Source organism: Bison bison, unplaced genomic scaffold, assembly GCF_000754665.1.
Source record: "Bison bison bison isolate TAMUID 2011002044 unplaced genomic scaffold, Bison_UMD1.0 scf7180017864153, whole genome shotgun sequence".
Classification (NCBI taxonomy): Eukaryota; Metazoa; Chordata; class Mammalia; order Artiodactyla; family Bovidae; genus Bison; species Bison bison.
In genome coordinates this window covers 327,773-338,745 of record NW_011494725.1, presented here as the reverse complement: position 1 = coordinate 338,745, position 10,973 = coordinate 327,773, and the positions used below count along the sequence as shown (strand labels likewise).

Genomic DNA, 10,973 nt, shown 5'->3' with positions numbered 1-10,973 from the left:
TGCTGCTGCTGCTAAGTCTTCTTCAGTTGTGTCCAACTTGTGCAGCCCCACAGATGGCAGTCCACCAGGCTCCCCTGTCCCTGGGATTCTCCAGGCAAGAACACTGGAGTGGGTTGCCATTTCCTTCTCCAGTGCATGAAAGTGAAAAGTGAAAGTGAAGTCGCTCAGTCGTGTCTGACTCCTAGCGACCCCATGGACTGCAGCCCACCAGGCCCCTCCATCCATGGAATTTTCCAGGCAAGAGTACTGGAGTGGGGTGCCATTGCCTTCTCCACATCAGAGGGCAGACACACTGAAACCATAATCACAGAAAACTAGTCAATCTAATCACACTAGGACCACAGCCTTGTCTAACTCAGTGAAACTAAGCCATGCCCTGTGGGGCCACCCAAGATGGGCGGGTCATGGTGGAGAGGTCTGACAGAATGTGGTCCACTGGAGAAGGGAATGGCAAACCACTTCAGTATTCTTGCCTTGAGAACCCCATGAACAGTATGAAAAGGCAAAATGCTGGTGACTGCTAACGCTGGGTGATAGATACATCAGGACTCATTATGAGCTAGTCTTTCCATTTTTTAACATCATTTATGTGTCTGCAACAACAAAAAAGACTGTTTGGGTGGCCTGTAGAACTAACCACCCAGTGGGGGCTGGGGTAGGCCTCCGGGGTTGTGCCCCAGGAGCAGTATGCATCCCCTCGCGTGCAGAGCTGATTGGGTGTGCCCAGTGTGCCTCTGCACACTGCCCTCTGCAGCTGGCTTGTTGACCCCAGCGGCACTGGAGACTGGAAGTTCCAGTTTGCCCTCCTGCCTCAGAATTTCCAGTGGCATTCTCCCAGTTGCTTTACGTTCCTAGCTTCCATTGAAGAGCCTGGGGTGGGCGCTTTTGATTGGCAGACCCTCCGTCTCAAGCCAGTACCCATAGCTGCAGAGAGGCTGGAAATACAAGTAGGCAGTGTTTTCAAGAGAGGGTGAGATCTGCTCCTCACCAAGCCTCATGAGCTAGTGGATTCCCCGGCTATGAAAATGATATTCAGAAACTGGGCTGCCAAAAATAATGACACATACACTCTGTAATTAGTATATTTATATTTCTGGGCCAGCTGAAGTACTGCAAAACAGTCTTATCCAGACCTTTTACTTTATTTGAAGAAAGATTCTGGTTGTGCAGCAGTGAGCTAGAGTTGGCACATCTAAGCAGAATCCCAGGTCTGGAAGAAATCTTTGTTATTTAGTGTAAGACTGAACTTGCAACATGGAAATACCCAGAGTCGATGGGTTTTTGAAGGGAATGGAAATATCTTGGCTAATATTGAATATCTTAGCTAGTGGTAGATGGAGAAAATAAAAAGTATACAAAAACTTCAGCTTTTCACTATAGCCATTGATTTTATTTTCACCCTTCAACAAGCTGTAACCAATTACTCAGTACTCGTGGCTGCCGGTTAGGAGGGAATTGAAAATCTTGACTATCTGCTCTTTCTACTACTTCTCCTCACATTTTGGTAGAATTGATAATGAGAATGCTTAAAGGCAGGCAATAAGAGAGGCAAATAGGAATTGGCATATGAATAATGCACAGACCCTTCAATCAGAGTTTTAATAACTGTGATGGTGAATACCCTCGTTTGGTTCTTGTATCTAAGGTCTTGTCATCAGGTACCAAGGCCTTAAAAGATGTTTTCATTATAGAATGATATTTGTGGAACTAAATGTGGATTAGGTGTCGTGTAGAAAGCTGTAGGATCTACAGTGCATTCTGTGTTTATCACGACTGTGTGTGCCTCAGCTATGTGGCTCAGAAAGTCTAATTTTCTTTGCCTCTTAGCTTTCCAGTCCCTCATCAGTTGCTATTGATCTGATAGCTCATAGAGAACTGTGGCTGTTCTTGATGATTTTAATGAGTAAAGCTTTTTGAAGTTACAAATTGTTACTTGTTTGAGAACATCAGGTTACAAGTTTTAGTTCAGATCTTCTAGTTACTCAATAGCTGTAAGACTGCAAAAGTAATATACAAAACTACTAGGAGATCTTTTTTTTTCTTTTAAGTATAGCTCATACTTCCAAAGTATACTGGGCAGGATAATCTCTTAAACTTCAGATTATTGCTACAACAAAAATTCGGACTTGGTTGCCTAAAACTGCTTTATTATAAACTGTGACATTACTGTTAATTGCATTTTTCAGTAATTTTTTCTTCACATTTTCAGGAATACAGACAAGCGATCCTAATGCTGTGGTCATAGGACTGGCACCAGAACATTTTCATTATCAAATTCTGAATCAAGCCTTCCGGTGAGTCTTTAGCTATTTATTTTTCATGTGATCATATACTCACTTCTTCTCTTCTTTTTCTTTTCTTTAAATAATTTTCTTCATATATTTATTTATTTTTGGCTGTGCTGGGTCTTCATTGCTATGTGAGCTTTCTCTAGTTGTGGTGAGCAGGGGCTACCCTCTGGTTCTGGTGAGAGGGCTTCTCATTGAGGTGCTTCTCTCGTGGAGCACAGGCTCTGTGGCATGTGGACTTCAGTAGTTGGGGCTCCTGGGCTCTGGTGCACGGGCTTAGTTGCTCTGAGGCATGTGGGATCTTCCCCGTCACAGATCGAACCTGTGTCTCCTGCATTGGAAGACAAATTCTTTACAACTGAGCCACCAGGGAAGACCCCCTTCTTCTCAAGTCTTTGTCATGTAAGGTTATACATGTTTTACTTTCGGCCACCTAGATTGTACATGAGAACAAATATCTTAAAGATCACTTCAAGATCAATGTTAAATAATATTTATTACTGTCTTAGTTTTTTTTTTAATTATCAATATGTTAAAACGCAGTGATCACTGCGGTTTTTCTGGTTTATAGGATCAATATTCTGGGGCAGAAATTCACAGTCAAATTGCAGCTCTTAAGCTCAGAGTTTTATCTCTTATTGTCACTACTGTGACTCTTCACTAACTGTGATCTCTGAAGGAAAATAATATCCAGGCTGACTCACCCATAATAGTAAATGTGATTCTCCCTCCAGTGAGAATCCAGGCTACCAAAAAAAGTTGTCAGGTTTGACCATACTTTCAAAGAAAGTATTTGATGAGTGATAATGGTTGGATGATCTGGGATTTGGGGCAGTAGGGAAGAAGAAAATTAGGTTCTGGTAGTGTCAACACGACTTGATGGACAGTTGGGTCAGGGGTGAAGTAGAACAGTGAGTCAGGGAGGACATCGAGATGTCTAAGTGTGTGTAATGGAGAATGTGCTCTGTGTGGGCTCAGGAGGTGATGCGTTTAGGGTGAGGTCCTTTGAACTGTGGGCCTCTAAGTGGAGGTGTTCCAGTGGCTGTTGGTAGAAATTGGAGAACCAGGTAAAATGTTATAAATCTTCTCTTGCGTGTGTGTGTTTTACCTGTAGGACCTTCTCACTGCTGTTTCCAAAAGGCAAGCTGCATACTGGTTCTACTTCCTAAAATAAATTGAATCAAAATTTATTTGCAAATCTGCTCTAGAGTGAGACTGATTTAATTTTTCCCCTTGGATTTTTCATTTTTATAAACTTTTCATTTTTTATCTTGCCTTTTACTTGTTGGATATTAAGCAGTGTGATTTGCCTTTAAATTTATGACAAGTTAAGTAGTCCTACACATTGCATAGATGTACTTTAACTTAAAAAAGATTTCTTTAACAGCTTAGTAAATTTTTGGAATTTTAACATCATTTTCTTACCAGTGCAAAGGTGTTCAAGAATCACTCTAACTTATACTTGATGTAGAATTCACTTCTTGATGTAAATATATGTCCTAGAATCAGAATGTTAAAACTTGTTACAAGGTTCACACATCTGGGCACATTATTTGATCTTGAAGATGGCTGTCCTCATGTACAGTCTGTGTGGCCGGAAATAACACTACTGAATGCACTTTTGTCTGTGACTCTCAGTGTCTGTGATAGTCAAGCCTTCATTTAAATAAAAACAAATTCACTTTTATAATTGCTCAGACATTATTTCCCAGAGATCCACTACTATGCCAGATAACTTGAGTATTAAAATTTCTTTCCTTCACCTACTTCAGTTTTCTGTTCTAGCTTCTTTGGGGATAGAGGTACAAGGGGATTATCTCACCTGCTCCTTAAGTAAGGTTTGTAACTATACCAAAAGCAGTTTTCATTTGAAATGGAGAATCTGCTATTATTTTTTCCTTCCGAGTTTACCCCCTACTACATTTTATTCAGTTCTTGAACCACAGAATTCAAGGAGAAGGTATTGATTGATTTTAGCTGGTAATTTGGGAAGGACATATTTAATAGGAAGTTGGGAGATCTCTGTCTTAGATAAATACTAGACTCAGGGTAATAAAAATGTATGTTGACATAATACTGACTTTGTAATTGCTCGGATGCTGTCTTAATTAGTACACTTCCCTAACCATATTGATTTTTTTAAACACTACATTTTAAAGCATTATAGTGCACTTATAAGTCAACTCTAATTTCACAAATGCACTTAACAGCTGGTTGGAAAGTTAACAGAAGGATTTTAGGTCTTGCCCTTCTTTGCATATTGATGTCTCCACAGAGACTGTGCCTTCCAACCAATGACTACAGCTGTTTGGATTGTGAGTGGCAAATATAGACATCTCAGATGAACCACCAATTAGTTAAATTACTATTCAGGTTTATAATGAGAATATACATTGGATTTTAAATCCTGTTGCATTGAATACTAGCTTTAGAGGCATATTACCCATAGGCAAATACATCAGCCTTCCATGTTACACAAATATGTCTAAAATGTCTGAATAAAATTGAGAGCACTGAATTTTAAAGGATTGATTTTAGGGAAGGATAGGAACCACCAGTAGGGAATAGAGGTGATTTGGGTTTGGAGTCTATGAGACATTCAAATCCTAAAAGCCACTGATGTCTTTTTTCCTTTTGCCTAGTACTAAAAGGTATACAGCCATGAAATTAAAAGACGCTTACTCCTTGGAAGGAAAGTGATGACCAACCTAGATAGCATATTAAAAAGCAGAGATATTACTTTGCCAACAAAGGTCCGTCTAGTCAAGGCTATGGTTTTTCCTGTGGTCATGTATGGATGTGAGAGTTGGACTGTGAAGAAAACTGAGCACCAAAGAATTGATGCTTTTGAATGTGGCGTTGGAAAAGACTCTTGAGAGTCCCTTGGACTGCAAGGATATCCAACCAGTCCATTCTAAAGGAGACCAGTCCTGGGTGTTCATTGGAAGGACTAATGCTGAGGCTGAAACTCCAGTCCTTTGGCCACCTCATGCAAAGAGTTGACTCATTGGAAAATACCCTGATGCTGGGAGGGATTGGGGGCAGGAGGAGAAGGGGACGACAGAGGATGAGATGGCTGGATGGCATTATTGACTAGATGGACGTGAATCTGGGTGAACTCCAAGAGTTGGTGATGGACAGGGAGGCCTGGAGTGCTGCGATTCATGGGGTCACAAAGAGTCAGACACGACTGAGTGACTGAACTGAACTGAAAAGTTATAAAGTATAATATAATAAATACCCATATGTCTATCAACCAATTTAAGAAATATAAGTTATCAACATGTTTGCTATCCCGTATGTATCCCTCCTCAATTTTGTTAGCCAAAGCCCAAAAGTAATCCGGATTGTGAATTTTGTGTTTATTATTGCATTTCTTTATACTTGTAACACATACATAAGTATTTCTGGACAATATATAATATTATCTTGCATGTTTTATACTTTATATATTCATCAGTTTGCTTTCTTCTCTAGAAACAATGTATGATTCATCAATATGAATACCTGTAGGTCTAGTTCATTCATTTTCTCAGTTGTCTTATACCACCTTGTAGGGAGGTCTTTTTTTATCTTCTGATGTATTAGGGGAAAAAAGCTTGAGCATTTTAGTAATGGACCAATTTTAATTAAATTTGATGTTATCTATTAGAAGAAATGCTACCTGGGTAAGCAGATCACTTAATCTAAATGAACTTAGCATTAACAAGCCCAAAAATAAGTAATACATCATTGTGGAAATTTTGAAATGCTCAAAAAAGAAATGTGAATAAACAGAATTACCCATGATTCTCCACCTAAGAGATCGACAATTAATATTTTAACATACGACTAGTTTGATCGACAATTAATATTTTAACATACGACTAGTTTGTTTCCAGGAACATATATATAGCCAAAACTGAGAATGTATATATGCTGTGTGGTTACTTGCCTTTTAAGTTTTTCTATATGCTTAAATATTCTTCTAAAACATACTTGATTCCCAGAGCATTTTCCACTTTAAAAAGTGTCGTGCATTTCTGATTGTTGGTTATTTCCAGGTTTTATGAGTTAAATTTTAAAAAAAACTTCTGAACATGTTTGTTAAGCAATGGTTATGTTTCCATAACGTGTTTTCTCAGAAGTATAGTTGTGAGATCCCAGGAATTTGGGGAAAAAACTACATGGAATTGCTTAACCTAAGAAAAGTTCACAGAAAAAATATTTTCTAAATTAAGAACAGCTGTTCTGCGGCTTCTCTAGGAGCTTATTAAAATGTTGTTACAACTAAAGTGACATCATAGCTTTCATATTTAAATGCAGAGATGAAGGCTGCTTAAAAAAAAAAGTTTTATGTTTTGAACACTTTGTTAATGACTTCTTTCCTATAATTGTTACAAGGTATGAGAATCCTTCTGAAGTCTTAGAGGTATGCAGAAACCAGTTTCTCCTGTGTTTTGGGAAGAAATTCTTATCCCCATAAATGGTTTCTGTTGAATGTTGGATTGCTTTCCTTTCCCCTTCTCATTAAGAAAAATAAAAAGTTTTATATTTAATATATTCAGTTCCTTAGAAAGGGACGAGGAGAAGGGGAGGGGAAAAAACTCAACGGAAATCAGTTTCTGCTGCCTTTGTGCCACAACTCCTGAATCTTTTCTGAGAGCCCTGGCATAAGGAATTCTAGAATAGTGTGGCAGAGGGCTTAAACTAGAAATATTTCTTTGGGCTTTTTCCATTTTGAAAGAGCTGACTGCTATGCAGTCTTTTTAATTAAAGTCCAGACTATAAAAATAAAACACTCCGGAGATAAGAAATTGTTGAAGACTTAAGAACTTGAGTTATTTAAAGCGTTCCATTAGTACATGCAGAAGAGCAACTTTATATGCCAATTTGAAGATCACGGAATACCGAATTGAGTTTAATGTCAGTTACTACTCATTTTTTAATTAACTGGGAGATTCTTTTATGATCAAGGCAACTCTTGCCACTCGTAAGCGAAAGGTTTAGGTGAGTAAACTACATAAATACAGTATTACTGATCTTTTAAAATTTGATGTATAATCTATACAGTAAATTATACAGATTGTCAGTGTACAACTCAGTAAAAATTGACACATAGATACAGCAGCATAACCCCCACTCTGATGAAGATACAAAACATTTCCAGCACCCTAAAAGGTTCTCTATGCTAGTCAGTACCACACCGTCCTCAGGGAAACCGTTACTCTGACTTCTGTCAATATTGCAAGTTTTCAATCTTCATATGATTGAAATCATACAGTTGTAGCATTTTTTTATTTTGGTCTGCTTTTCAGATTTATCCAGGCTGTTGCATGTAGCAGTACTGTGTTTTTGTTTTGTTTGTTCTTTATTTTTCTTGTGGTATTGTAGTCTGTTGTATGGCAATTCCACAATTTATTCGATCAATAACGGACATTTGGATTTTTCCATTTTTGGCTCTTAAGAAAGCTTCTATGAACGTTCGTCTACATGTTTTTTGGGGACATACCCATTTATTTCTTTGGGGTCTTTATCTGGGAAATTACTGGATAATAGATAAGTGCCTGCTTAGCTTTAGTCAATATTGCTAAGTAATTTTACGCATTGATTTTATGGAGTCATACGTTCCCACTAGCTATGAACCAGAGTTCCACCAGTCTCTCCTTAGTCTGTGTCACTATGGCTATTCTTTCTGGTGTGTATAGTGGTATCTTACTGGGTTTTAATTTGTATTTCCCTAGTGAGTAATGTTGCTGAAGCCTTTTCACATACTTACTGGCCATTGGGTAACTTGTTTTGTGATCTCCCCATTCAAATGTTTTCTCCTTTCTGAAGCTTATAGTTTTCTTAGAGGTTTGTTGGAGTCCTGTGTGTGTTGTGTATACAAGTCTTTGGTTGGATATATGTCCTACAGATATCTTATTTCTGTCGGTGGTTTGCATTCTCTTAATAGTATGAGAATAGGACATTTTTAATTTTGATGGAGTCTAATTTGTCGGTATTTTCTTCTGTTGTGCTTAACCCACCTCAGGGTCATGAAGATACTCTCCATATGTTTTCTTCTGCAAGCTTTATTGTTCTACCGTTAGCAGTTAGGTCTAGGGCTTGTTTTGAATGGATTTTTATGAATTGTGTGAAGTAAATTTCACTTTTTTCTTTACAGATATCCTGTTGTTTCTGTAACATTTACTGCGTCAGATCCATTCTTTCAAGAGCCTCACAGAATTGCAGTGACATTTTAGTGCTTTGACATAAATCAAGTGACTATGTAAGTGTGGCTCTGTTTCACATTTGTGCAGTTCCACACTGTCTTGGATACTACAGCTTTATAATAAAACTTAATGTCTGGTAGTATACATTCTTTAACTCAGTCCTTTTTAAGATTCTACATCCTTTCCATGTGAATTTTGGAATCAACTTGTCTGTTTCTACCAAAAAGGCTCACTAGGAGTTTGATTGGTCCTTCATTATTAAATCTACAGATTTGGGTAGAACTTACTGAATAATAGTGTGCTGCCAGTGTATGAAAATGGAATATATCTCCATTTATTTAGATTTTATTTTTACATTTTTCAGCAGTATGGGTTTTTTTTTTTTTTCCTAGAGTACATTTTCTAGAGTATGGGTTAGTTATTTTGTTAAGTTAATCTTTCTATTTCCTGTTTGATGTGATTGTAAGTAGTATTTTGTTAATTTTGTTTTTAATTGTTCATTGCTAATATGGAGAAATATGATTGAGATTTTGTATGTTAACCTTGTGTTTATTCATTGACCTTCTTACATTCACTTGCTAATTCTAATAATTTATTTGTAAAATCTTTTGAATTGAATTTTCGACATAGATAATTGTGTCAACCACAAATAATGACAATTTTACTTCTCCCCTACCAGTCTTTGTATTTTCATTTGTTTTTCTTTATTATACTCTCTGGGACCCCCAACTACAATACCAAACAGAAGTGGTGATAGTGGGTAGCCTACTATAAGTGAGAAAATTGCTGTGTTAATATGACACTGGAGATATTCTGGGGGTTTCAATTAAGTGTTGATGGGATTCTCTCTTGATATATTTAATGATTTGCTGTTGTTTTGATTTGAACTTTTAGTAGTTTGTGTTGTCAGATTGATTGGTGTTCGTTTTAATTGTATTGAATGTCAAGGTTTTTTGTTGTTGTTCTGGTTTTTTTGAGAGGTGTGTGTGGGGTCTTTGATGCTGCATGCTGGCTTCTCTGGTTGTGGCAAGTGGGGGTGCTTTCAGGCTGTGGTGTGCAGGCTTCTCATTGCCGTGGTTTCTCTCGTTGCAGAGCATGGGCTCCAGGGAATGGGCTCTGTAGTTGTCGGGCACAGGCTTAGCTGCCCCACCGCAGGCGGAGTCTTCCCAGACCAGGGATCAAACCCATGTCCCCTGCGTTGGCAGGCAGATTTGTAACCACTGGACTACCAGGGAAGTCCATGAAGGTGAAGATTTGGGCATCATCTAGTTGTTGTTCTCAACTCTGGACATTTTTGCTCCCAGGGGGACATTTGCCATTGTTTGGAGACATTGTTGGTTGTCACAACTGGGGGAAAAGAATACATCTAGTGGGTAGCGGCCATAGATGCTGCCAAACATCCAACAGGGATAAGACAGCCTCCTCTCACAATAAAGCATTTTTCAGTAAAAAATGTCAGTGTTGAGGTTGCAAGACCTAATCTGATTCAGTTCCTTCATTTGATAAGAAACTGAGACCCACAAATGTGAAGTGATTTGCTGTTACCTATTTTAAGTAGCACAGACACTACCCTTCCCATATTTATGAATAAAAATCATTATCATTACTGTCAAATATTATGAAAAAGTTTGCATATATCATCTTTATTCCCCAAAAAGGTAGGCATTATTCCACATGTTATAGATCAGGATCAGGATACTGAGGCATATAGTGCTTCATCCATTAATGAATTTATTCAGTAAGTGTCTAGTGAAAGGTCCCAGAGTTTGGGCTTTTTTAAATATAATTTTATTTATTTATTTAATTTCTTGGCTGTGCTAGGTCTTCTTTGCTTTGCGTGGGTGCTTTTCTAGTTGGGGCCAGTGGGAGCTACTTTCCAGCTGTGCGGGCTTTTTATCGTGGTGGCTTCTCTTGTTGTAGTGCACAGGCTCGAGAGCGCGTGGGCTTCAGTAGCTGTGGTGTGTGCGCTAGGTAGTTGCGGTTGCTGGACTCTAGAGCCCAGACTCAGTAGTTGTGGCCTTTGGGCTTAGTTGCTCTGTGACATGTGGGATCCTCCCAGCCCAGGGATCGAACTCACATCTCCTGCATTGGCAGGTGGATTCCTTACCACTGAGCCCCCAAGGAAGTACCCCATGGCTTGTTTTTTATTTCGCTTTGGATTTTTTTTTTTTTTTTGAAGTAAGAAATACAGTGATGAGCAAGACTGATGAGCATAGTGGAGACTATATGGTAGTGAGGAAGACAAACCACACACAGCTGAGTAAGAATTATAAACTATGGAAAGTTGATCGGATCAGATCAGATCAGATCAGATCAGTCACTCAGTCGTGTCCGACTCTTTGCGACCCCATGAATCGCAGCACACCAGGCCTCCCTGTCCATCACCAACTCCCGGAGTTCACTGAGACTCATGTCCATCGAGTCGGTGATGCCATCCAGCCATCTCATCCTCTGTCGTCCCCTTCTCCTCCTGTCCCCAATCCCTCCCAGC

At 38.8% G+C, this 10,973-nt stretch overlaps 1 protein-coding gene across 2 annotated transcripts in view; it reads left to right on the top strand.

Moving 5' to 3' along the window:
• HDHD2 (haloacid dehalogenase-like hydrolase domain containing 2) overlaps positions 1–10,973 on the top strand; it is a 49,584-nt gene that overhangs the window by 23,503 nt on the left and 15,108 nt on the right. For both annotated transcript variants that reach the window (XM_010840959.1, XM_010840960.1), the window contains exon 4: positions 2,210–2,294. In XM_010840959.1, coding sequence (XP_010839261.1) covers positions 2,210–2,294 — 85 coding nt within the window. The remainder of the gene's footprint in view (positions 1–2,209; positions 2,295–10,973) is intronic.